The 27,791-nt window shown below is 41.2% G+C and overlaps 2 protein-coding genes across 8 annotated transcripts; one reads left to right on the top strand and one right to left on the bottom strand.

Moving 5' to 3' along the window:
- Positions 1 to 802: 802 nt before the first annotated feature.
- On the top strand, positions 803 to 27,780 carry aadacl4 (arylacetamide deacetylase-like 4). 7 transcript variants are annotated; one of them, XM_042406961.1, is made up of 5 exons: positions 803 to 890; positions 25,108 to 25,232; positions 25,680 to 25,905; positions 26,770 to 26,833; positions 26,934 to 27,780. In XM_042406961.1, the coding sequence occupies exons 2-5, from the start codon at positions 25,149 to 25,151 to the stop codon at positions 27,715 to 27,717; spliced, it is 1,158 nt and encodes a 385-aa protein (XP_042262895.1). In that variant the 5' UTR covers positions 803 to 890; positions 25,108 to 25,148; the 3' UTR covers positions 27,718 to 27,780. The 7 variants fall into 7 exon arrangements, with proteins under 7 accessions (XP_042262895.1, XP_042262894.1, XP_042262891.1 ...); XM_042406960.1 differs by lacking the exon at positions 803 to 890 and adding an exon at positions 21,942 to 22,117; XM_042406958.1 differs by lacking the exon at positions 803 to 890 and adding an exon at positions 23,143 to 24,998.
- Positions 14,715 to 22,915, bottom strand: dhrs3b (dehydrogenase/reductase (SDR family) member 3b). Its single transcript, XM_042406962.1, has 6 exons — positions 22,286 to 22,915; positions 17,571 to 17,714; positions 17,135 to 17,254; positions 16,442 to 16,680; positions 15,303 to 15,428; positions 14,715 to 15,201 (listed from the first exon to the last, which is right to left on the bottom strand). Exons 1-6 carry the CDS (start codon positions 22,478 to 22,480, stop codon positions 15,117 to 15,119), a joined length of 909 nt encoding a protein of 302 aa, XP_042262896.1. The 5' UTR covers positions 22,481 to 22,915; the 3' UTR covers positions 14,715 to 15,116.
- Positions 27,781 to 27,791: the final 11 nt, after the last annotated feature.

Genomic DNA, 27,791 nt, shown 5'->3' on the forward strand with positions numbered 1-27,791 from the left:
ATCTTGTAAGGTCTTCAGTGGTCCAAATCTGACATGCTCATAGTGATCTGGTGCAGGGAGACTCATTTGTCCTTTTGCAGGCTAATTACAGGAGGCTGTGCGACCACCCCCCGCATTCCCAGCCAACCTTTCACCTCCGAGGTGTTGAGCAGGCAATTAGTCTTATTTGGCTTCTGTGTGAAGTGCATAAATACAAACTGGCTATTACTCTCCCCTTTCATCGCGTATTTCTCTCTCTTTCCCTGACACTCTGGAATATACTTATAGCACTTGGACACAACACAAGTGCATATCTATATAAACATACACCCATCTTTAGGGTTCAGTTGTATGTCATGCATGGGAGGATGGCTGCTGTGTTTTTGCCACCCACACCCTCTCTGCTCTCCATTACCTGAGCTTTGTGTGGATGTAAAAGCTGTTTCATGCTTAAGAGTGTTAAAATATTTCTCTTATTATCTTCCATTTCTGGTGGTCAGCTTTAAAGATCTGGTATTATGGCTATTATGGCTATGACTATTTTAAACATATCTGTGACATTATATTCACCAAAAGTTGTTTAGATTTCTCTAAATCCATCTTTCCTTACAGTCCAGATTCCCTGCTGTCCTCCAGCAGGCGGTTTCCGAAGCTATTTACATAAAATCTGCATTATTAATGATCGCTTACTCCGATTGGCTGGAGGTGTGGCTCCCACCTTCACTTCCAGCCAATTGGAATACATCTTAATGAATAATGCAAGTTCCCTTATGCCACATCTTTACCTGGAGTAATGGCTGCAGCTGGAAACGTAAGAATGCGTCGTGGTCTGTTAACTGGACTCTGATCCTGAATGAAGATGAAGAACCTGCTGTTGCACAGTTGAGATTTCAAAAGGACGTTTCAGAACGGTAAGATTGTGTCTAAGTTTCCTCACAAAGTAAAAGTCATTTTTACAAATGTAGCCAGAGGTCGCTAGCTTAGCATTAGCACAGATATATTATATTCCTGTAGCTGAGTAACAGAAAGAAATTATGTTAACGAGTGTGCTTGTTTAAAAACTTCATCCACAGATTAAAGACGAAAAAGTAGAGAATCCTGCAGCATACTGAGTGTCTGCTAATATGTGCGCAACACATGCACAACCATTTACCGATAACAGTGGGAGGATGTTCAAAAATAAATTTCAGCCATTCCTGACATAAATTTCCATCCTCTGGAAAGCTGTAAGGACTTTTTAGCAGCTGAACAACCAGCAACACTTCTAGCATCCTGCTTTGTCCGTCATGCGATGCAAACTCCGACTACAGAAGTTATATACGCACTCAGTGTGGTTCTGGGCAGCGGTGGGCTCATCCTAAAGCTTCCTTTATATTTGATTTGACTTTCTGATGTGAAGTAGTAACAAGTTCTGCCTCAACACCGCTCGCTCTTGAGCCATGAATTTCAAATTTCAAATAACTTAAAAAGGCAGAGGAGATAGAATTGAGTAACTTTACTGCACAGGAGGGCCCCCACCATCACCCTAATCTATCCCAAAGCTCACTTTTCCTGTTTTCCACAAAACCACCTCTTTAAGAGTATTTTGCCTGAGATTCAGATCTGAAAGCTGTATGCATGGAAAAAACATCTAAAAAAATTCATGAGGGACCCATATGTCTTGGACCTCTGTGGCAAATGTGCAGGTTCCATTTAATAAAGCTAAGAATGAGGTGAGAATTGTACTCCTGTGATGTGAGTTTTTTGAGTGTGATTTTTGTTCAGACATATAACTAAGCCCCATGCTGACTCAATCGTTTAGAAAAGTGCCTTTCAGCTCTCCAGCGCTGCTTGATAACCCACATCCTCTCCTCAAAACCCTCAGTAACAACTCTCCAGAGGGATGCTTTCATCCTGACGCACACTATGTGTTTGGTCTGTTTCCATTTAGCTAAGTTCAGGTGTAGTTCACAGAGGCCGCCAACTCTGGTCATGTGACTTGCATGCAGGCTCTGGGCTTGGGAGGCCTTTGTTTGTGTAATATAGCCCTGTGATAGATCGAGAGCTTCTGTGCCAAAAGAAGTCTAAAATTGTCTGAACTGTCAACAATTTTACATAAGCCAAGAAAATATGCTTGATATTTAATCTATTTTTATTCCTGTCAGTCTTATCAGTATTTCTGCGGTTTAGTAAGAGTCTGATGTGCACATCTCATGTGCTCATGTCTCCCTTTGTCATGGTGAGTGCAATGGCATGTTGAAAAGGTTGTATAACCTTTTGGTATCTGCTCTGTACTTCAGATGTGAGGGCTGGGAGGACGTGCCCTCCATCTGACCCTCATCTGATTCACCTTGAGCAAGGCAGGCTGCTGGCAACAGACACCAAGCCACAGAGTTCACTTGTGCTGCGACACTGTTGCGTAATCTATGAGGAAGCTGCTCTGTAATAAATAAATCTGGCTGAGGCGGTCCATCTGGGAACAACATTTTTCAGCAGAGCTCTCCTGACGTGATGCCTGGTGGGCTTTATAAATATCCTGAGCCCATCCGCGCAATGTGAACTGTGTTTCACCCTCCCACACCCTTCCCCTTTGAGTATTTGCCTTCTGCTCGCACTGAAAAGCAGGCTTTACTTTGCTTTGTTTGTCCCTCGGCGCTTACCTCCCACTTTCTCCCTGTTAACTGTCAGTGTTCAAAAAGCAGAACACTGGAAACCACATGTGAAACAGAACTCTCTTGGGTTCACAGTGTAGGTGAATGACCCAGAGGGATTATTTAATGTCATATGGGAGCTCAGAAGGATGAGAAGTGAAGGTGTGACTTCTCTCCTTTTGAAATATGTGGTAGGAGCAGTAACCGCAGTTATGTCTGTGTGGCATTTTTATATCAAAATTGCAAACTGCTGCACCAAAACAAGACCATTATTTAAACAAAATATCTAAAAATGAGCCACTTTTATAATTTTTCTCACTTTGGTCTTGTCAGCTGAATCGTATGCTGTGTCGCCCTGATCTGGTGTTGTTCCTAATCATATTTGTTGGCATGGTATGATGTTCCAGAAACAAACCTTAATGAACAACAGGTGATAGCAGAGACAAAGTTTTCTGTGTATCTCCAAAGCCTCCAAGTCCACAAAGATCACCATATAGATATTCAGTGCCTCTCTGCACGCTGTGGAGAAAGGACAGAGTAGATATGGCTGGCAGCCAGTGATGAATAGAATTTATGGAGAGTTATGCCCCAACTACCAAGTGTTTGACCTTGTGTTGTAGAACTACACCCCCATCCACCTAATGCATATGTATGACGCATCTACCTGTAAAGGCTGCATTCCTTAAATAGCCAACTGTGGCTGAAGTGATTGAATATTTCATGGTAGCATTAAACAAGCTGAAAATGCTTCAATTTATTTGCTTCAAAATCATCTTGCCATATTTGCTGCCTGGAATTGCCCATATGAACGTGATAACAGTATCAAATAGATGCTGCAGAAAGTAGCATCTGTTTAATACTTCACATGTCTTTCTGAGTCTGATCTCTAACTGTATATAGTCATTCATTTATGGATTGACCCTATTTCCCTACATTTATCTACTGAGTTCTGTTTGTCTCTGTGTGTGTGTTTTGAGGACTGACACCCTCTGAGCTTGCTGCTCCCTTTGACCTTTAACACCACAGTGTATAATAACTCTTACAGTTTGACAGGTCAACTGAGGCGTCACGGCTGGCCCCTTGCTGTGGGTTAGGGCTGAGCCTTTTTATCATACTATCTACCCTGTGATGGATGAACTCAGCAACAAACTGGCGAGAGGGCTAACAGCGTTGTTCAGAGAAAGTGGATAAGGCATTGTAACAAATAACACCTTGCTGAACTCCGTTCCACTAACTTCTCATTGCCCCTGGCTTCAGGCTCGTTCAGCTACTCGCTTCGGGCGGTGTCTACTGGTCCACAAAGGATGCAGACTTATGGGGTTTATTACAGGTAATAGTCTGCTGCTCATATAGCCAGTTTCTGATAGCTCCTGTCTGTAGTATGTTGGTGCAAAGCAGGGGAATATCTATTAGGAGCTTTACTGTTCCATAAAATTGAAATTATGGTATTTGTAAAGGTTAGTAGTAAACACCTACTGTATATTTTGAATAGATCAAATAAATGTGAAGTGAAAATGGATATAAAGTGTTTTGTGATCACATTTATCATATGCAGCAGAGCCATACTAAGCTTCAAAGTCACTGTGAACTGGGAGTCACAGAATCTGTAAGTGTGTGTGATGTGAATAACGACAGAATCCTGCACCACTGGCTGAGGTTTTACATGCATTCAGCATCACTGCACAACAAGACAAATGGACCCCAGATCCAGGCACCTGCAATATTGTAACCAGGTTAAAGGATACATCATAAATATGGTTAAAAAAGTGATTTCATAAAAAGATTAAAAGGTGCAAGTGGAATAAATAAGTTAAAAAAGATACAGCTGTATAATTATAAATATTCTGTTTAACTGTAAAGACTTCATGTTAGCAAGAGAAAGTTGTATTCAAGAATAAGTTTAATACTGGTCATTCATTGGTTGAGGTGGGGTATCACAGAGATGTGTGGGAAGAAAGTGAGAGGAAGGAGGAGCATAAGTTAAGTTGGGTTGTTTGACTAAATCGCAAAGTTTGTGCGAACAAGTATGTAGTTGGTGTCTCAGATTATCTGATTGACAGTCTTTACCACGATACTCATTCTACATACGAACAGCTGAAGACATTTTTATTTGAAGTTTGTTATACAGTTGTACATTAGCCAACCAAGTGTATTTTGTTAGCATTCATTAGCAAACTGAATGGACTCCTAGCCACTGTGTAGCTAACTCAGCTTACACTATAGGCTTTAATTCATCATTTCCGACATGGAAACCCTGAAGATTTACCAGATAGCGCTACGAGCTACCAAGTCAAAGCTCAGAGTTCCTTTGACTACATGCGACAGACCATGCCATCTTTGGACACCTGCTTGCCATCTTGTTCTTCACCGGAGAACGTGAGACTAGTATAAATTGCAGATTGGACTCAGAACTGTTAAACCAAGGTACAACACTTTTATTTAAAATGGAGGCACCGCTGGGATAGGATGCGTCTTGGGTTGGGTAGATAATTTAGTGAGCATAGCAGTTTATAGTACAATACAGGAAACATGCAAAGTCATTCTATGTTTGTAAACATGTTGAAGAACTGGTGTCGAGGAGAGGCGATGGATGAAAGCCACGCATTACTGACGACTGTCCCTGAGAACCCAGACATTGTTAAGTGAAACGTCAAGTGGAGCACTAATGCTTTCCGAGTGCAGAGAAAAAGTGTCTGATTCAAGTGTTCCGGCAGAAGTGCTACCACCACAAGGACTGACAGCATGGCCAATCTTCATTGTAGCTGAAAGTTCAGGTACTGAGTGCTCTATTACAGGCTGAAGGAAAGTCTTTCTTGCTCTTTCTCTCTCTTAGGGTGTGTGTGTGTGTGTGTGTGTGTGTGTGTGTGTGTGTGAATGTATGTATGTGTGTGAAACTCAATGATATATGAATATATGAATATATGTCAATATGTTGGTACATTTGTAGTGGAGATGAATCTTTTCAGGTACTGTGCCCACTCCAGTGGGGGACGAACAATTCGACCAATGGTTGGAGCAAGCGTACCTGATGGTTGAAGAGAGAAATGGCTCCTCAGAAGATAAAGGAGAAGAATAATGGAAAGCTTAAAGGGGCCAGCATTAGAGGTGATAAAAACAGTGTACTTGTCTGACCCTGACGTTATCCCAGAAAATTGCTTAGAGGCGCTCGAAAGCACCTTTGGACTGGCAGAGTTGGGAGATGATTTGTATTTTGCTTTCAGACTATAGCAGCAACATCCTGGGGAAAAACTGTCTGATTTACTGAGGAGACTGGAGCGTTGTCTGTCAAAAGTAGTACAAAGAGGTGGCCTCCCAGCCAGTAGTATGGATTGAGCCCGGATCGAGCAACTTTCTTAAGGTGTAGTAAATGCTGACCTGATGTTATTTCAACTGTGATTGAGAGAAAGGGGGGGGGGGCAACCCTCCAACCTGCCTTGAACTACTGAGTGAAATTTGCACAGAGGAGGAATATGAATTTTCCAGAGCAAAATTAAACTAATCAGTGCACACATGCAAAGCTTCAGGTGGAAAACAAACAGTCACAGATACAATGTCTGAGAGCTGAAATTAAGGAAGTAAAATCAATGTTTGGAGCACATGCCACACATCCTCATCCAGACACTGAGGAGAGGAATGAAAAACTGCCAATTAGCACAGGACCAGCCACAGAGACTAGTTTGGATCCTGAAGTAGTGGCCCTAAAAAAACAAGTGAAACAATTATAACAAAAACTCAAAAATTTCACACCAGGCTGGAACAACACCAACTGTGATGACTGTAAACACTCCAAACAGACCCTTGACTGATTCAGAAGAATACTTCTGTTACTATTGTGGGGAAATTGACACATTGCAGGAAAATGCAGGAATCCTGAGAATCAAAACAAAGTAATTCAGAAGCTTATCCAAACACTCAAAAAAGCCAAAACTAACAACCCACAGCTTATTGGTGATGTTGCACTAAAGGAAATGGCTTGTATAATTATGAAAAGTGCAGTGGACATGTTTGAGCCCGTTGGCATACCAGAAGGCTTAATAGGACTGCCATCCTTGGAACCACTGAAAGTGAATGTGATGCACTGTTGGACAGCGGTTCACGGGTTAGAATAATGTTTGAATCCTGGTACAAGAGATATCTGTCAGATACTCCTATTCATCCTGTGAGTAGACTGGACATCTGGGGTTTGGGTGACTCGAGTTATCAATATCTTGGCTTTGTAGTGGTAGACAGAGTTTCCGTAGTAAGTGGCAGGGGCACCAACCACTATGCCAGTTCTAGCTTTGATTCATTGTATTGTATTTATTGGGACAATGTACAGTTTTAAACATAAATGTTGACATCTGATGTACTGCACCAGAGTTAGCTCAAACTAATTTTCATCTGCAGTCCCTCACAATTAAAACATATAACAGCACAATAACAAACAGCACAAAGCAAAAACACACAGGACACAGTCTACAAAATACAAAGCTACACACAATAGCACATCACATACACCCGCAATGTCAACTAGAGATTAATAATGTAAGCTTGTCAAATTAAAAGCAAGATTATTGGCGTTCATGAGAAGACCATGAGATGAAATTTAGATTCAGTGGTTACAGAGCTGAGTAGTTTTTAGCAGATTTTTTAAATTTGGTTTTGAGTGTACTGATGGAACTGCAGCTCTTCATATCATTAGATAGGACATCCCACTGAGTTGTGGCTTTCACAGAGAAAGCTGACTGTCCAAATGCAGTGCGACAAAATGGTATGTCCTGACCCACCAGGTCAAGATCAGACACCTGTGATTATAGGCACCAGTGCCAAAGCCAGTCTTCCTAAGTGGTTGGCTCAGCTGTGTGAAGATACATCTGGAGTGTCCATGGCTCACACCTTAGGGATACACAGTAGGGTGTGTGACGTGGAAGGGCACTGGGTCCCTGCAGCTATCTGCGGGAAGCAGCTGTAAAGTAATTTGCAAAGCTGTGCTAGAGCAGCCACTGCCTAATGAAATCTTGATGGTTGAAGCCTCTACTACAAACCCTCTTCCTGTGGGTTTGCTGTTGCAGCCCATGGTGATACCAAGCAGTGCTGTGGATGCTAATCAGTTCATTGTTCTGGTCCAGTATGAATTGCTGAAAGATGCAACTGTAGCAGCTGGCACTGTTTTAGGTTGACTGTGTATTACTGATGATGTTACAGCAGTGTCAAAACAGCAGCCAGTGTCTGAGGAATTGAATGCCAAATCGATTAACTTTTGGGAGTCACCCGTTCTGGAAGAGTGGAAGACAAGGCTTCGTCAGAGGTTGTCTGGAACAGCAGATGTCTTCTCTCTACATGATCTGGATGTGGGACTAGCAAAAGGAGTGGAGCACACTATTTGCCTGTCAGACCTGCAACCATTTCATGAACACTCCAGACACATCGCTCCTGTGGATATTGACGATGTGCAGCATCATATCCAGAAGTTGTTAGCTGCATGCAGTATCAAAGAGTCTTAAAGTCCATATGTGCTTTCATTTGTCCTCTAGGATTTTACTAATATGAGAGGATGCCACAAGGCATCACAGGAACACCCACGACTTTACAAAGTGCTCCAAGTACTCGTCTATCTGGATGATCTGATTGAAAGACACTGAATGAACATGAAGACAGACTCAAGTAGAGTTCAAGATTTCACCTGATAAATGTCATTTCTGTCAAACAAAGGTCAATATATTGTCAACTGAGGGTGTCACAAACCCAGCAAAGATCTAGGCCGTTACTACATGGCCCAAGCCCACCAACCTGAAGACCTTCCATCCCTTTTCAAGATTTTGTGGGTATTATCTGCAATTTATCCCAACTACTCATCCAATGTCTGTCTCTTGAATGACCTCACTAAAGGATATTTCCCTACCCAGTGTGGGAGGAAACTGAAAAAAGTAATGTCCATCTGGATGAATGGAACCCATTTGGAGCCAGATGGGATCAATTGCTTGATTGATCAAACACTGAAGATGTGCAGACCAGACCAGAAGATCAAGTGAATGTTCATAATAGGCATAAGAGAGCCATAGCAGACCACTCAGAACAAATAGAGTGTGGGACATCAACTGAGTCTTCTGATCTTGAGTGTGACTGTACATATAGGCCATGCAGAACATATCTGGAGAAGATAATTCAAAGAAGGGATGAGACCAATACAGACAGGCCAGAGCAGACAGAAGCCTGCATCTCATTGAATGACAGTCTCCCAGAGGGAGTGAACCTTCCTCTGGAAGACCATGATCCTGATGCTGTCCCTGAGACTGATTTAGAGCCTGAGTGTTTCAGGTGAATAAAATGACAGGCAACAGTCCAGCAGTCCTAACATAAAAGTGACTCCAAAGCAAGCAAGATCAGTGAAATCAGTTGTGAGATTTACTTATGATGAGCCAGGAAAGGCTAGAGATCAACTTCTTACTGTTGTACACAAAGGTGTTACCATAAAGACTGAGAAAAGCTAGAGTAAGTCTGTTTATACTATACCCTTCACATTGTTGGTTTGTGTAAGATTAGTTCATTAGGTCTGATGAGAACACCAGACATTTAGAAGGTGGAGGATGTAACCAGGTTAAAAGATACATCATAAATATGGTTAAAAAAAGCTATTTCATGAAAGATTAAAAGGTGCAGTGGAATAAATAAGTTAAAAAAAGATACATATGTATAGTTATAAATATTATGTTTAACTGTGAAGAGTTCATGGTAGTAAGATGAAGTGGTATTCGAGAATAAGTTTAATAATGGTCATTTATTGGTTGAGGTGGGTTGGATCACAGAGATGTGTGGGAAGAGAGAGAGAAAGAGAGAGAAGAAGGAAGAGCGTGAGTTAGGGGCTGTGTCCGCCAAAGCCTTTTTTTCCTTAGGCCAGCATGTTTTTTTAATTGTTTGCAATGGGAGTGCTGCGTATTTACACTATGCTACAAACACCAGCAGCGTGACGAGGCACTGCGCGTCTATTCTGCACTGAGTGCTGCATCTTTTAACCCTTTTTTTCTGGTTGCTGAGAGTTGAAAAATATTCAACTTTGGGTAAAGCGCTGCACTCATCACTGTCGCCATTTTTCCTAGCCATCCAATCACAGTGGAAGATGGGCGGGAGAAATATCACAAAGACCAATTGTCACATCCTACATATACAAGTGCTGAACAATGACAACAATGGACATTACCCAAATTTTTGGGCTCCGTCCAACTTCAGCTCTTGAACCAAACGATGGTATTCAAGATGTTTCCTCACCCCCAAAATCTCATGAACCCACATAGACCGGCGGGTCCATCCTAACATAAACTATCTGCCAAATTAGGTACTTGCAACACATAAATTAACCATACTTTCGCAGATATTCTGTATCATAGCAACTAAAGTATCTCAGCTGAAAAAACGCTGTGCCTCCAAAGCACTCTCAAACTGGGTGTTTTCAGAGGAGCGCCTGGTGTTTTCAGCTGGGAAAAAATGCTTTGGTGGACACAGCCCCATAAGTTGGGTGACTTGACGGACTAAGTCGCAAAGTGTACTAAGTGTGTACAAACAAGTATGTAGAATATCTTAGATTATCTACTCAACAGTCTTTTCCAGGATACTCATTCTACATATGAGCAGCTGAAGACATTTCTATTCTAAGTTTTTTTTCCAGTTGTTCACGTCTGTATATTAGCTCATTAGCCAACTGAGTGTATTTTGTTAGCCTTCATTAGCAAAGTGAATGGACACCTACTCACTGTATAGCTAACTCAGTTTACGCTATAGGCTTTAATTCATCATTTCCGACGTGGAAACCCTGAAGATTTACCAGATAGCGCTACGAGCTACCAAGTCAACGCTCAGTTCCTTTGACTTTTGACTACATGGGACGGACCACGTCGTCTTTGGACAGCTGCTTGCCATCTTGTTCTTCACCGGAGAACGTGAGACTGGTATAAGCTGCAAATTGGACTCAGACCTCTTAAACCAAGGTACAACAGTTTTATTTAGTTGATCTCTTCATTGACACGGCCAAATTTTGGGTCTCTCTGCTCCTAAGCGTTGAATCAGGCCTGCAGTGTTTTTTTTTTTTTTTAAATATCTGCCAGCTTGTGTGTGTGCTTGGTAAGTGTGGGTCAACTGATTTTTGGTGTGATTTTGAATTTGAGGTCATCTGAATTTCATTTGGATTGTGTTGTTTTTCCAGTTGAAGAGAATTATTGCTGTAACTATAAAGTTATTGAAAGGAAAAGTGAGATTCTAAGGAGACTAAATACTATTTGTATTAGAATTGATCTATTTGTATCATATCATAGGAGGCCGACTTTCCAAACCCCTGTGTTGGGATTACAAATACTTGGACAGCATATAGGAACAATACACTTAGGCTTGTCGCTCACTTTTCAAGTATAGAAGAGCAGAATTCTGGTGCGTTCAATAACAAAGGTGCAGTAAGGGGTAATGATGACTGATAAACATTAAATTAAACTAGCATAAACATATTTGTGGTCGATATCAAAGGTGATGATTCAAATCACTGCTTAGTCTTTTCAAATTAGCAACACAGGGAGAAAGAGAAAAATGCTTGTATAATCCCATATAAAACTGAAATGTCCAACAGAGACACCTGGGAGTGTGGTCACAGCTGAGACAGCAATGCTCTCCGTTTTCTCCCCATGTGACCAAACCTAAAATCCTCTGCTTCCACCTGCGCCTGGTCAGTCACCCTGGAGCTAAGTGTCTTCAGCAGGGAAAAAGCTTTCCAAGCCCCCTTTGATTTATTCAGTATTTGGCTAACCTTGCTCTGAACCTGCCCCGAGAGATTTCAAACCATTTTAGCCCTCCTCTTCCAGCATACGTGCACTACATGCCTCCTCGACCTAGTTCCATCCCAACATGCTTCGTCTCCCTCTGCTTTCGCAACAGCCCACTCAGAGAATGAGAAACAGGCCCTTGAAGGAGGCTCCGGTTTACTCTCAGCAGAGCCTGTCCCCCTCCCCGCCCAGTGCGGGTCACCTACTGATCACAATGTGCGGCCCTGTCGTGAGTGCACAGGAGGGCACTTATGGTTCGCTGGGATTCAAATGAATGTTTATGAGCCTTGTCTGGCAGCCAAAGGGCAGGCACTATCCCAAATTTTACAGCCTCTCATTGGTTTGCCTTTGGTTATGTGTGCGTGCTTTGACTTGTGCTCAGATATAGGGGCTGCCCCTCTGTGTGTCTGGATCTGTGATCTCCATATCCCTTCATATGTTTATTACTAGGGCTTGAAGGATTGCTCTCAAGGCTGTGAGGGTAAAGTTCTTTGTGTATGTGTGTGTGTTAGTTTTACAGAACCCAAAGACCACATAGAGTTCAGTTTTCCACATTTCTCAATGTTGGCTGCTTTCATAATCCTTAATATTTAACAGAAAATCTGCATTTATTGTCATGCTGATTGTATTCTGTTCCATGTTGGAGTATTGGCTTCATGATTAACCTCACAGCAAGAAAGGAAACAGCGTGGCCTGCGGATAAGCACAAATTTGCGCTCCACTGCATTTTCACTGAACATTGCTCTTTGCTCTGATCTAAATATACTAGTTACACTCTCAGGAGGAACAATCAGCGTATCACAGTAAGCAAACGAAAAGAACAAAATGATCATGCTCTATTTCAGGTGATGATAAGGCAGTACTTGTTTTTATGACGAGACAACGCATTAATCAAACTGCAGCGTGAAAGCGAAACACATTTTTCTTGTCAAATAACATTAATTGTCATTTCATGTGGTGTAAAATAAGGTGTTGAAACTTTTAGTGGAGAGAGAACATCATGCAAGATACAATACACAACAGTAACATTGTAGGCTGTGGTAACTCTAAATGGTGAATTGACATTGTTTCATTTGAAAAAGACACTGGTTTTGAGGACTTCCCAGCTATATAGTTCTAAATGTATGGTATTGTTTTCCTAATCAAATGTGGACTAGTCTAGATAACATAAAGATTAAAATTAAGACTAAACATGAGGTTAAGAACTGTGCAGCTCAGTGCTGTATTTTCATTTTTACTGCATTACCTTCTTTTATTGTGATAAACCTCAATTTGGTCAGATTTTGAGGCTCATCATGTTAAACATTAACAAGATCAGATTCACTGTATGCCATCTGTGATGTTAAAAAGAGCACTAAACATTCCATAACCTTATTAGCTCTTAATCCCTAATAATTTTTATTATTAAACATGTCTGGAGGGGATCTTTAATGACTAATCTAGTTTGTTGCGTACCCAAGGTTCCACATTAGGTAATAAAAAGAAAATGTTTCTTGGATGACTCAAGTCTGTCCAGGATTATGGGAACCTGAATCTTCTGTGCCATGACATTGAGAAATTCTGTCTAACTTGCTTTCAACTTGCAGTCAACTGTGTGAGCCATGAAAATTCTATGAAACAAAGTCACATGCAGCTCTTGGTGCTGACTATGTGCATGATGGGAAACTGTTGTAAAAAATACTTGTGCTCTTGGCTAAGAAATCAGTGTTTCAGTCCATTTATTTCCATCAATGAGTATTATTCTGTAAAATTCAAATTGTTTCCAATTGCCTGCCTGTATCCTTTATTAATGAGAAGCCATGTCTTGCTTGTTGATGATATTAAAGTTATGATCAAATTGTACCTTTATTTATGTATTCTCAATAAATACAATCTCAGTCAACATGTCTGAAATGTTATGTCGTTACTAAAATATTAGTGGATACCAATGAAATTACATGGAGAAGCAACAACAGAATTGTTACAATGGATTCCATAAATTATAAGAACTATAATTCTGTGTTGCTGATTGAGAATGATCTAATGGCCTAAATTTTCAATTCAGAGATATTTCAACACAGTAATGGAACATCTACCTGTAATCTTTAACATCCTTGCCATGGACACAGTTGAGTGAACAAAGTGCTGCTGTGTCCCCAAAGCTTTTTTAAGTTATACTTTAATTATTAGTTGTTAGATAGTTAGAAGATCAATACTGTTCTCAATACCTCTAAAGGTAGGCAGATTTTTTAACCTGTAGACAAATCCAGGCTAGTTGTTTCACTCTGCTTTCCAGTCATTGCTATGCTAATTATGCTAAGTGGCTGCTAGTTGTGCTTTCATATTTATTGTACAAACATGAGAATGGTGTCCATCTTCTCATCTAACTCTTAGCAACAAAGTGAATAAGCATATTTCCCAAATGTTGAATTATTATTTTACTCTACTGGAGTTGAAATTGTCTTTACTCATGCAGGTTTTCAGACAGATTACATGAGGTCATATCACGATTATTTTCTCAGTGTTAGATGAGAAAAACCTTGCAAATGACCCATGGATACAGATGTTTTGTTCATTTCAATTTCGGGTTGTTTTTTTGGTAAATCTTTGGCAATGCATAAACCAAGTTTGGCTCTTTCCAGTCTTAAGACATGCTTTCTCCAGTTCTAAAATAATATCCTCATTAAAACGGTAATTATGAGACTGTGCCGCATTGATTAATCTCATTCATTGTTAATTTCCACATCTCCATCCCTCTGTTTTGTACTAAAACCTTGGAATGTGCTCAGATTCATATTTTCACATTTTTTTTCTGGAACATATGCCCCTGGGGTTTTGCTAAAAAAGAAAAAAACAAGAAAAAAAGATCATAATTACAACATATGACCTAGTAACACAAACATGTAGCAGTTAACACCACCAAATTTGATATATTATAATCTTCATAACGGATAATAGTTAACTTAAGGTGACTGCTGTCCTTCCTGGGCTCGACGAATAAATCTCCTGCCTGTCCTCACATCACTGAATGAGGTTAGACCACTCTGCACGTGTAAGGGCGAGGTCCTGACCGACTTGTTTTGAGTTCATTATGCTTATAGAGAATTACACCATCCCCCTGCACCATTTTTTGACAGTAGAGAACAAACAAGAATACACATGCCACCTCGAGCGTGTTTTATGTTTTGACAACATCGTCTGTCACAGTCACTGATCTCATGCCTGGAATAAATCAAAGGTGTTATCTTACTGCCATGGGAGTCAAAACGCAGACACAAAACAATGTGTACCTCCCAAGTGTTCACTTTTTCTATTTTCATCATGCACAAAGAAACACAGTGCGTTTCTAAAACTCCATTTTATTATCTTGTTTTGATTCAAAGACACATTAAAACGAGAATAAAAAAAGAAGCGTAAAAACAGACTAAAACAAGTGTCACAAAAAAACTCCCAGAATAACTACTGGTACAGAACTATACATGGCTTCTGTTCAAAGTGAGAATGGTACTCAGTCCTCCATATGATACACGCACACACAAACATGCATGTGCAGGCACACACACTCACACACACATACAAATGGGACCAATAATTCTACCTGTAGAAGCAACCACATTGCAAATGTCCCCTAAGTATTTCTCTTCACACTATCATGGGGCATCCTCCACTTCCAGATGATGCAAGGTCCATATTTCCTTAATTGTAACCCAGAGCTGTTGAGTTCACTCTGAACCTCTGTCCAGGTTCATGTCCTCCCTTTGAACGTGTTCATGCAGGTATAACTCCCAGAAAACTTGTGGATTTCTTCAAGTGCAACTTGTGGCATGAAGCTAGAAAGAGCAGAAAGACCAGGAATGGAATGTTAAGCATAGATTATTAGCATCAATTATGGTGATAAAAAAGGAGCAAATGATTCATGTGAACTTTTTACCTTTTAAGAATGACAAGGGCATGCATGGTCCAGGGCAGGTAGAGAAAAGCCTTGTCAGCTCTGACTGCATCAACAGTCCTCTGGGCAACTACTTCAGGTTTGAGAGGTGGAAAGAGCTGAGGAAATCTATGAAAAAAAAGATAGTAGTGTTGAGATGAAGTGGTGACCATGCTGACAAACTGGAAGAGCTAGAGCCTATTTTCTGTGCGTTTTTGGGTTTTCATTTGTTTCAAGGTGTAAACACCACTGCTCATAACCAGCACTTAGACACATTTGAAATTACAGTGCCAACATGGCTTGCTTTAGCAAGCTAGACATGCATAGAGCATCAAACTGTACATAACATATCTTTTTCCACCTGAACAAGAACATTCGGGTCATAAATGCAAAGCACCTTGCACAGTTCACCTATTACAAAGGTTTAAAGCATCAAGGTTTAGTGTCATATTTAAAAGCTGGCCACTAGGGGACAGACAGACTAACAACAAATGCATGAATCAATGACCGAGTGACTAAGCAAAATTTATTTCTTTGTGTCATTATGGTGCCACTATTTTTGATTTGTGTTTTATTTTAGGGCGAATTGACCAAGAACATTCTTAGTAGCTACAAAACTGAGGGGGAGTATCTACAAAAACCAGGAGGGTTCTGCAAAGTGATAAACTCCCACTTTAAAGATTCCCAGCACTTGCACAGTATTTCATTATAATCTACTGTAATAAGCTGAACAACAGAAATTAACAAAGGGTACCTCTGTTGTTTGGGGTACTTTTATCCAGTGTTGCATTTATTATTGTTTGAAATTGAATAATTTATTTGTGATATTGTGATTTAAATACTTCTAACAATCAATTTAGACCACACTAACTCAACACATCTCTTTTTGCTTTACTGAAGAGGATGATTTGATTTGACTTCCATTAAAATCTGACTTTATGGCACAAAATGTTAAATCAAGTGTCGAGGCCAACACAAGCAGCTAATCTTCCAAGTGATGGTTTTGTTTTTTCATATAAAATACACTGCAAATTTAAAAGGATAAAAAACTGTTACACATAACATCTTTAAATTCACAGATTATAAGCAAACAATAGTGAGAAGGATTCACTTTTGCTTCTCACTTTTGGGTGCCTTCTCACCTGACTCTCATGCCCTGAAACATCTCTGTATTGGTGTGGAAGGGAAGCACTGTCGTGCAGCCAACGCCGGGACAGTCCAGCAGGCCCAGCGTCAGGCTCTCCATGAAGGCCAGTGATGAGGCCTTGGAGGTGCAGTAGTCTATCGCCCCAGGGATAGGAGACTGGGACAGGATGGAGTTTATGCATACTACATGGCCGTGCTGCAGCTCCAGCATCCGAGGCAGGAAGGCCTTTGTAGTCTGAGACAAGAGAAGAAACGAGAGAGAATGAAGGATATAATAAAGACAAGGTGGAGAGAAGGGTGGAAAAAGAAGGTGAAATATATTCAGTAGAGCAAAAAGAGGAGCAGAAAGGAGAAACAGGCCCACAGTGTAACCACAGATCATATTTCCATTTCCATTTAGTTGATAATTGCATTTCTGTCTGCATATGACACAGTCTTTTGATCTCTATTCAAAATAAAAATGCCATGAGTTCCAAAACCCCTCTGATGTTTCAGGGACTGAGACGCAATTTGGAAATACCCCACTTAACCTGCCATAATAGCAGTCATGATTGACAAGTCTGGAGGTGCCTACTGTATATACTGCCATGCTATAATCAAACTATGAAAATGACAAGCATAATCTGCTAGGAGGAATTCCCCTACATCTGCATGCAAACTTCCTCTGCTTTAATTTCTGCAAGTCTTACCCAGAACTGTCCCATGGTGTTGATGTGTTGGGATTTCAGAAGGGCGTCGTCATCGCTGTCCATCAGACTTTTACCGTGGACTACAGCTGCGTTGTTCACTAATATCGTAACATCTCCCACCTGAGATGAAAAAGAATAATGAGAAAAAAAAAAAGTTAGCATTGCCAAAGATCATATGCATTTTCTGTCTGCTTTCATGAGATGATACAGTTGTGCTGCAGCAGAGCTGTCAGCAACATTCCCCGCTCTTATTCAGATATTTCAGTTGAAGAATAATCTATACACCAGATGGGAAACAGAGCAGCTCAGAGCCAATATACATACAGGGGAGACAGAGAGGCATCACAGGGAAGTTTTTTATGATGTGTTTCACTGTGTGCAAATGACATTTCTCTCTGTGCAAAAGCAAATGTGTATAGATATCAAGCTGGTTTACCTTTTCTCTAACCACCTTGGCTTGCTTGTAAACTTCTTCCCGATTGGCCACATCACACAGAAAGTAGTGGCACTCTGTTCCTGAGAGAGTGATCTCTTCAGCTGTCTCTTTGAGACACTTTTCTGTTCGGCCCCATAAGATCACCTAGCAAATGACAGCAAAAATATTTTTTAAAAGGTTAGAAACAAAGACAGAAACATTGTTTATTGAGACTGTGAGAAGATCAGATGCTAATTCAAGTGTACTGCTCAGTCATCAACACAACATTATGTATGTTTTGCACAATTTTTCTGGCATGGAGACCTGGTAGAACTGTAGAGATCTTTGAGCAGCAATGCTCTTTTCATTCAGAGAACAGAGAGGCCATTTTCACTCCAACAAATAGTTTTTGAGCAAGATTAAAGGCTTGGGGGTTGCTGTGTGAATGAATTGTCTCTTCATCCACCCGGAGACTAAATGAAGGCCGGTCATTTGAGCAGGGAACATGGGGTTGGATGGAGGTGGGGGACTAGTGATTGGGCAATTAGATCTGTCAGTCTTTGGGGTCAGGGAAAGGTAATGAAATCAGGGGGTGAGCCCTCCTCATCTCTCAAACACAAATTCTCAAAGAGATTACACGGCCTGTTGGGCAGATGAGCCCCGTCATTTCTGGTCAGGGAGTCTGAAAACAGTGCGTGTGTGAAGTGCTGAGGACGCCAGTGTGGGATTTGGCTGGTCGCCCGTGACCAAGGTTAATATTTGAGCAAAAAGTCTTCTGGAAAGTGATCTTGTGTATCTGAGGGACAGGGAGACTGTGTGTGTATACATACACACACAAAAGAGAGCATGTCTGTCCAATGTTAGCCCATGGATCAGCCTGTCATTCCCATTGTTTTATACCAATGTTTATGTGTAAACATCCATATAGTGAGTTGGCAGGATCAGCATTTGAATTGATTTATTAGTCTTAGAGATCAAATTATTAAACATAATATAAAAGACATGTAAGATGAAGTGAACAAAGGGAAATAGGCTAAGTGAACATGTAGCATAATGTGTCATATTTTCTACTTGTGGATGGTAAAATTGAATCTGCGGTGTAGTAAATTTTAGGACTTTACAATAGCTAACACTCTTAATAACAGTACTTTCAGTGAATAAACGTAGGGGATTAAATAAGCACGAGTCCTTGCCACATGCCGGGTTCCATTGTTATAGATGGACACACATTGTCTTTTGCACAACCTGTCATGTTGCAGTAACAGGACAGATTCAGACTGTGTCAATCTATTAAAATGTACTCAGACTTTGTCCAAACACAACATACTGACAACTGCAGTATGCTAATTTGGACAGGCATGATCCTTAAAACTCACTGTATTGGTTTTCTTTTAAATGCGGCGTTAATGCATCCATAACTGTCCAATGGTAATTGTGGCAGAGGCAAACCAAACATAGAAATATTGACAGTGCAAAGCTGTAAGGGCATCAAAGATTACAGTCTGGAATGTGTTCTCCATTTCGGAGCAGTAAGGGTCCTTTATTTCGGAGCAAGAAGGGTTTTGGCTCCCTCTGTCAACAGCCCTTATTTGAGTTGCTTTTGATTGGATTTTTTGTTTGCTTCATTTGCAAGCCCATTTGAGTAATCAGTGAAGGCAGACAGGTCTTGATAAATAACTGAAAGCTTTTAATAGGATTTGAGCCTTACAAACAAAGCCGACAGCTCTCATTAAAAGTCAGCACTCAAACTGTGCGCTCCTGTTAAAATGTTATTTAATTCATTAGGTTTATCACCCATCACAACACACAGGACCCTCAGAACAAACAAGCATTGGCCAAATTGCTATCTAGATAGAATGAGTAAGAAAACAGTTTTGATTGATCTTCCACAAGCTCCCTTCGCAATCAGTGATAAACCAGTGCTTGTTCTAACCAGGCATGCCTAACAAGACTTAACATTAATACATGATGCAAGTAAAAGCTCTCTAATCAACAAATTAATGTTGCAGAGCTTGAAGCAAGACCTTGAGAGAGAGAGAGAGAGAGTGCAGATGCCACTCAATGCTGGCTGAGGTGTACGTCTCCGTGTCCACTGTAGCTCCGGCTGAATTACAGTGATACTTTATCTCTCAGGTCTGAATGTATGGGTGGGTATGAACCCTCCTTTTCACACCCATTGTATGGACCAGCAGAGAAGCGGCACACAGAGGGGGCAGCAGGAGTTCAGGAGGCAGTCGCCTGCCGCTGTCTAATTACTGCGGAGACAGCAAGGTCAGTTGCAGGGCAATACCCAGCTGGGAGCGGTGTGCTTCCCGCCTCCAGCACAACACACACCCACGCACACCCACACAAACCTGTTGTCAGTACCTCGGTTTGGTTCATCTTCATTGTGGTGATCTCTTTGTGTAATGGTAACCACACAAAATTCTGTTTCTGCAAACATTTTTTTTTTCTAGAGTTGTTGTTGTGGTACTGAACAAAACTTGGAAAGAGGCTTTGAAGAAATATGCTGTTTAAAGTTGTCGCTATTTACAGGGATTGTTCTGAAAGCCCTCTCCCTGTGCTCTGAACTTGGATGCCGTTTATTGTTCCAGAGCTTTGTTCTGCAACAGTTCCCCCCTAACAGCACACAAGAAGACCTGGCTCCCCTCATGAGTCCCCAGCTCTCCTTCTCACCGGATTCTTTCATCAACGCTGTAGTTAGTCTTCCTCACACCGTAAAAACACCAAAGCCCAAACAGAAGGAAAAGGAAATTCCGGCTGCCAATCACAAAGGGGCTCAAACTGGGGTGAGCGCAAGTTCATAGAGGTTAGCCCTATTCATAATTACTGTCCTATTTCCTTTTAGCATCTCTTTAGGCAGGGAGTAATTGTCATACACATTGCCACAGGTGTTGTTTTCAAAGCCTTCACACCTTGATAATACCCAACAATGGGGTGCTGAAAAGCATGGTGACATCCTTTGTTGTGCAGCTGCAAAGTAAAGCTTTTAAAACCCACCGGTTTTTTTCTTGTTCTTTCCCCAAGGAGATGGCATTCGAAGACAGGGGGAGGCAGTTAGTGTTTCACTGAGCTTTTAGCAATGTTTTCAAGCTGCTAAAATTGTGCCTTAAGAGAGCATCCGAGAAGTGGAGCCCATGTCACACATGTACAGATAATTACAACCCGCAGCTTTCAGCTGGGCCGCTCAGTGCTTTCTCGCAGGGAAATTACCACCATTTTCGTCCAAGTGTAATGATGAATCCCATCTGAGGTGATCAAAAATAGAGCTGCTCTGTATTAACACATTACTGCTAAAGGGACACCAGCGGCTCATCAGGCACTCAGCTGTGTAATGTTCACCCACTGGATTGGTAGACAAACTGTAGCTGGAAATGATGATGGGAACAGAGGTTAGCCTGAGCTGCAGTGATGAGGAACTGTCTATGGCCACTAGAGCATTTCAGGCCCAAGTGACGGCTCCTTGTTAGGGGGTGAAGGATGGTGAGGGTGGGGGTGGTGGGGGGGCGGTGTACGGTTTGGATGGGAGGAGTGATTCTCTGAAAAAAGAGGCAGGACTGGAGGATTTATTTTTAAACTGATTTCCAACGTGAATACTGATTTCCAACTTAAGGGTATACAAACATGACATCCAATGGATTAGACCAACTCAGTGTATTAATAAAATTATGTTTGGATTTGATCCCTTACTTTTAAAATTTATCAGTCTAATCAAAATCTGGTTAGCATCATGTTAATTCAACTCAACTTCCAGCTGGGTAACATGATGATGAATCATAGCCTCAGTCTTGTAATAAAAATACTTTTCATCATATTTCTGACCTTTTTTAACCTATTACCTCATTAAAGTCTGTCATCTGATCACACTGTACTGCGGTTGCTGTAATGGGTTAGAATTGCCACTTTTGCAACAGAAAAATCTCAGTTAATGTAATCTGTTGATCTCTATTCCTCTTTGCTGGGTTCACTTTGGTTTTCATACACTCCATAAAAAGGCATCTCATGCCCTCATGCTATGCTTGAAAACAAAACCTAATCTGGCTTTTATTAAAAGCATTACGGAGCCTCTGTTGTGTTGTGATATGTTGGCAGAATTTACAACAGTGCAAAGACTTCTCAAAAAAATTGTGAGAAACTATGATAGGGTAATAGCAGGGTTGAATGGCTTTGAAGCAGTTTCAGTGTGGCTTTGTGCACATTTCTCCCCCACTCCAAAATACACACACCCACACACATACTGGCACACAGAGTCATTGCCTAAATGTGTGGATAATACACTTTCTAGACATGTCAGTCATACTATAGCCCCCCTAGACCTTAGCAGAATGAATGTCAGCCCAGTACTGCACTTAATCACATCAATCAGCCATAAAGGCTGCCCAGACCTGCCCTCTGGTTGACCCAAGCTGTTGTGTAATACTTGAACCAAAATTGAGGGCAGTGTCTCTAGTCTCACTGGACCAACTAGACTACAGAGGTCATGATCCCTACTTTCATGTAACAGTGAAACAACAATACACTTGGGGCAGCGTTTACAACCTGACCAGGCTACCTGAGGTAGAAGGAAGGTATGTGAGGGATTCAGGCTGCCACTGCTAATGCTGGTTTTGACACAAATATCTGCAGAAGCATGGACTGTCAAAACAGATTCCTCGCAAAATAACTGTTGTGAAATTTGATGCTTTGGAAGGAGCGGAAGACAAAATGTGGGTGCAACAAGTTGAAACTGAAATTACCTTTTTGGCCCCCTGCTTGGCAAACTCTTTCGCCAGGTGACGACCGATGCCTCGTCCCCCACCGGTGATCAATACCACCTCCTTGGTCAGGTCCTTCCTTCTGCTTGGTAACAGCGAAAACAAACTTGCTCTGACTATATAGTAGAGCATTTGAACCGGGAAAAGAAACATACGACACGCGCTCTTCAAATCCATCTCGGGAAAGTGCTCGCGGGCAGCAGATAAGTATAATGTTTACGCTGCAAGTTTGCGTGCACTACTGATATCCTCCAACAAGTGAGCACAGTGCAGAAACAGCGACTTATGAGCTCCTGCGAATTTATCCGCATGCAAACAATCTCATCTGCAGCTTCAGAAAGCGTTGCATGAATAATCCACCGGCGAAAAAATATTGAAAATGCCGAACTGTGTTACTTCAAGGAGCTCTGACATGTTAGTCGACATGCATCAGGCAGTCGAAATGTGTGAGTGATCAGTCATTACGCATGTCAACCACTGCTAGAGACGCAGAAATGTGAAACACAAGTCCAGGCGACGCTCCGTGGTGTGCGCTACTGAAACCGCTGGGCTTTTGGTGTTGTGTTCCTGTCCTGTCCTGCCTTATATATTACCGCCTCTGCCCTGGCTTCGATGGGCTACACTAGTGAAAGGACCTGGATGAACCTAAGGGGAGGTTTATAAGGGCATTAATCCTGATTGACATGTTAAGTGGGGATGAATATTTTGCTCCAGTGCCCGTCTACCCTGAGTGGTTGCGTACTTGCCTCTTCCCCACCCCCTTCATGTGTCTACAGCGGTGGTTCTCAATCTGTGGTCCGGGGCCCCGCAGTGGTCGCCCCACTGCGTCCCAGGTGGGTGCCCAATCTCGTCTGGGATAGTTTAATTTCGTTGTATTCATTGACTCAGACTTAACCTCGTCACATAACGTACAGATAATCAATGTAAACAGGCTTCACTGACAAATGCAAAATCAACAACCAAAATACTGACATGTAAAGGTATCAGATGGGTTAATTAATGAAGGGCTTCATAAAAATGACCGGTCACCAAATCCTAACCCCAGTCTCCTAATTAATTAAGTGAGTAAAACAAATAAGCAAACAATCAAAAAGTCAACAAAGCACTAAACACACAAACAATTGAGAAACCTGTCAATTGTAACCATAATAGTACCCCCCAAAAATAAGTGAACAAAGTATAATAGTTAGATGGAAAGACGGATATGCAAAATCTTTTTCAAAATATACAAAAACTGACCAAAGTCAGATTTAAAGTGGTCACCTTTCCACCGGTCAACCTTCATTCAAACCTCATGATGAAACATACGTCTACTGATGTGTCCTATATAGTTCACTGAATCTCGGCTGTCCTCAGTCTTGCTATTTTGACTTTGATAAATTTGCAGTCAAATTCATAGCCTCAAAATACATGTTGTGTGCCACTGTGTCAGAAGCGTATATAATAAATTACAGCAAATATTGTCTTCAGTTTAATAAGCGTGGTAGGAGTCTCACTGAGTAAACATGTTTTTGCTGATTTGATGGTACACAAAATTCAGTGTGCCCCTATGTTCCTAGCGGTCTCGTGTGCAAAGCCACATCAGTTGTTTGAACCCAATTTGTTGTGGTAACAGTATTTTTTGAAGCAAGCTATATCTTTCTGTGTGTGACAGTGCAATTTGGGAAATAGGTCAGCCCAGTCTCAGAAGCTTGGCAGGGTGACAAACAGAAAAATGCATGAATACCTCCTAAACAAATCTTATGAATTCATGGGCCTCAGACAAAATTCCAGTCTGTGATTTTTGGCCCTGGCACTGTGATTTTTTACTGGGTATCGCTGAATGCAGGGCTTTTTCAGCAACTGGGATGGGTTTAAAGAGCAGTCTCACAATGGTTGCTTTGTGCTGGGCTCAGCTACTTAGGGAAGTCAGAGAGGCTCTTGGGGTTGCTAAAAACTCCAAGATAACAAGACTCCAGATGCTGTCTTCATCTTGGAAATTTCTGAGATTTACAAAATGTGAACCCACAGTCAAGCTGCATTGGAAGGTAACAGTATACCAAAGTACTCTCAGCTGAGGTGGAATTAAATACGAGCCAGTAGATTTGCAAAAACAAGACAAAGGTCTGAAGATATACATTAACGTGTGTGGCAAATGGGTTCAGCCTGCACATAAACTGCAAGAATGTAAATGTATGTTTTAGAGGGCACTGTTTATTTATACTCATGCTATCACTGCCATCTACAGATCAGTAGGGAAAGTTCAGATAAGGGAGTTTTCAGTCAGCCTTCACTGGGAGCATCTCTGAACATTTTCTTCCCTTAGACACCAGACAATGAAAATGCCACTCTCTGTCGAGTGCAGCTGTAAGCAACAGTTTCCCTCAGCACCAGGGACATATAAGGAAACAAGAAAAGAACATCCATCAGATATCTGCAAAAATATTGCTAGAGATTGGCAGGCAACTGAATGGGTACTATGGAAATATATGAGTAATTAAAAAGACTACTCTATTACCATGAAAATATTCCACGGAGAAACAACCAAAGTTTCTTTGAGAAACATGTAATTACTTTGACTACACAGCTATAAATATGTTGAGGAATATAATTATTTTTTCCTAGGCAACAGGCAGCCAAACATGTCATTAAGTGAAACCAAGGTCAGAACGCATAGCATGCGGATGTGGGAGGGGTGGAAGGTGGCTGAAAGCAGGTAGATAAAACATTTACTCCTAATGACTTACCTTCAGCAGGGCAGACTAGCAACACCATGGACCTCGGCACAGCAATTTTAATAATTGGCTTCGCTGCTCTTGTTGCAGCCTTCCTCCTTCTGGTAATTGGACTTGTGTACTCTGAGCTGATGAATTCAGACATTCCTCGTGGGGTTGCAAATAGTGGGAAACTGCACATGGTTCATGGCTTGTTTGTTGGCATAGCAATTGTGGTGAGTATCTACAGTTTCAATGGAATTGTTGGTGCTTATTATTTTATGTTTCCTGCAATTACAATTGCTTTATTATATCTGTCATAATTACATTTTATTATTAAATTAACTTATTCCTTAGTGTAAAGGAAAATGGCTCTGCTTCTGCAAGATAAAAAAAAAAAAAGTCCCCTCTTTTCCTTTAGTCCTTTGTCAAAGATGGCTGTCCTTTCTTTGTCCTCTAGCAACTGATAAAGCTTAGATCAGAGAAATTTTAGATAAGAAATCAAGTGTAACAAAAGTGCAAACAAAGACAAGGTCGAGTATTGCCCTGCTTTGATGTTGTCATAGTAAATACAGTTTCTTAGGGAGAATAACTTTCACTTTGACTTTGACCATCAAGAGCACATTTTTGTTTTTAACATTGCTTCCCTTTTGTGGTAAATCTGAGATTTTTTCTCCTAACAGGGCCGAATCCTACACCGTCTGGGTATTTGTCACCAGGTCAGCTTTATCCGATGGTTTGTGGCCTGTTTTCTGACTCGCTTAAATCCAGTTCCCCCAGGCCTGCGAGTGAAGGATCTGAAGTTTTCTGAGGTGTCAGTGCGAGTCTATGAACCCACCACTGTCTGTGATGGCTTGAGAAGAGGTCTTGTGTATTTCCATGGAGGAGGATGGGTGTCGGGCAGCATAGGTATAAAAAGTTAAGATAATTAAAAAAAAAAAAAAAAATAGTAAAAGTTGAAACCTCAGAGTGTAAAAAGTACCCAATTAGAAGTAAAAGTCCTGCATTCAAAATTATAGTCAGTGAATATTTGGCAGATATATACAGTCACCGCTATTTTGATTTATAGATAGAAAACCATAATTTAAGTATGTGAACACATCTGTGTTTGTCACCTGATCATAGCTGAACATGTAGGCCTGTTTTTCCAGCTAAATTTCAAAATGTAACATGTAAACAAACCTTTTTATGGAATCAGACAACATGAATGATTTAAGATTTAATGGTGTCACTGTAATTTAGATCCTTAATCCCGTTCTAATCCCATGTTTTGAATTTTGGTTTTGGGCAGGTCTATCCTGTGCTTCACATTTGGATCGAGACTTAGCATCAATGTGTATACAATATTTCTTAATGTGTTTCCCATCCATGTGGTGCTATTCACTTTTTATACAGTTAAAGGACTCTTATCTAAAACAATGAATCATATTTGTAAGATTATCATATATATATTTTTTAAAATTTAAAGCCTGTAAGTGCAAAGTAAGTACTAAATAAAGGCAACTCGAGCCATGCAGCGAAATAATGGAGTAGAAGTAGAAAGTCTCATAACACAGAAATACTCATGTAAACTACACAATTGTACCTTAATGTAGTATAATTTCCATCTCTGAATAAGAGATAATGTTTACTGAATCTAATTTATTCTCTAGACGATATGCTGTCTGAATACAGAAAAAGCGATAAATATTATAGACGAAAAAAAATCTGTCTGCATAACTTAATTGCTTTCTATTAAACTCTTTATTGTGATGTCTTGCTAAATCTGACCAGATTCTGTTGATGAAGTCTGCCGGCGCATCGCCATGGAGTCTGACACAACTGTGGTTTCTGTTGGGTACTTAACCTTTTTTTCACAAATCACAAAACCTGTTATGTCTACTAAATAGCCAGAATACAACATATTGTCCCTCTGTCTTCCCTCTCATCCCTCTTAGGTACCGATTAGCCCCTGAGCACAGATACCCTGCCCAGCTGGATGATTGTGAGACAGCAATGTGTCACTTCCTGTCTGTGGCTGAGGCAGAATTCAACGTGGACCCTCACAGAGTGGCAGTCGGAGGGGACAGCACAGGGGCTAACATGGCAACAGCACTGTGCCAAAGGCTGGCGAGGAAAGAGGACAGACATCTGCCATTCCCCTGTGCTCAGGTCCTCATCTACCCAGCCCTGCAGATGGCAGATTTCAACCTGCCCTCATACCAGCAAAATCATACTGTGCCCATATTGTTTCGTGGCCGGATGGCGTTCTACTTCCTGCAGTACATCAATGGGGACATGTCTGTGTGCCAAGACGTGCTAGAAGGGAACCATGTCCCGACTGAGCTCAGGCCACAATACAGGGAGTGGCTCTCCCCATCCAACCTACCTCCTGAGTGCCTCGCACGGGGCTTCTGTGAGCACCCAACCCCAGAATATGATGGGGAGGTCTATCACACGATCAAAGCTGGTTTGGAACCTGAGGTCTCACCTTTACTGGCAGATGATGCTGTTATTCAAAAAACCCCACCCACCTTCATCCTAACCTGTGAATATGATGTCCTGAGGGATGATGGGATTCTTTACAAGAAACGGCTGCTGGATTTGGAAAAAGATGTCACCTGGCAACATGTGATGGATGGTTTTCACGGCATGATTAACTTTTTTAACCAGGGCTGGCTCGCCTTTCCTGCAGCAGGGCAGGTTGTGGATGGTGTTGTTAATTATGTAAAGACACTATAAACATAGCACTGTACTTTACTTTCCATCTTGTTTTACATTATAATAAACAAAACTTGCCTCCAGTGTGGCAGAGT

This window comes from Thunnus maccoyii, chromosome 3 (genome assembly GCF_910596095.1).
Source record: "Thunnus maccoyii chromosome 3, fThuMac1.1, whole genome shotgun sequence".
NCBI classification, from domain to species: domain Eukaryota; kingdom Metazoa; phylum Chordata; class Actinopteri; order Scombriformes; family Scombridae; genus Thunnus; species Thunnus maccoyii.

Excerpts from the sequence above, each read along its gene's own strand:
- dhrs3b (XM_042406962.1), bottom strand. The coding sequence starts at position 22,480 with ATGGATTTGAAGAGCGCGTGTCGTATGTTTCTTTTCCCGGTTCAAATG. Across the intron at positions 16,681-17,134 it reads ACACCATGGGACAGTTCTGG|ACTACAAAGGCCTTCCTGCC; the intron begins GTAAGACTTGCA and ends CTCTTGTCTCAG. Across the intron at positions 15,429-16,441 it reads TTTCAGGGCATGAGAGTCAG|ATTTCCTCAGCTCTTTCCAC; the intron begins GTGAGAAGGCAC and ends TTTTTTTCATAG.
- aadacl4 (XM_042406955.1), top strand. The coding sequence starts at position 25,056 with ATGGACCTCGGCACAGCAATTTTAATAATTGGCTTCGCTGCTCTTGTT. Across the intron at positions 25,233-25,679 it reads TTGTTGGCATAGCAATTGTG|GGCCGAATCCTACACCGTCT; the intron begins GTGAGTATCTAC and ends TTCTCCTAACAG. Across the intron at positions 26,834-26,933 it reads ACAACTGTGGTTTCTGTTGG|GTACCGATTAGCCCCTGAGC; the intron begins GTACTTAACCTT and ends CATCCCTCTTAG.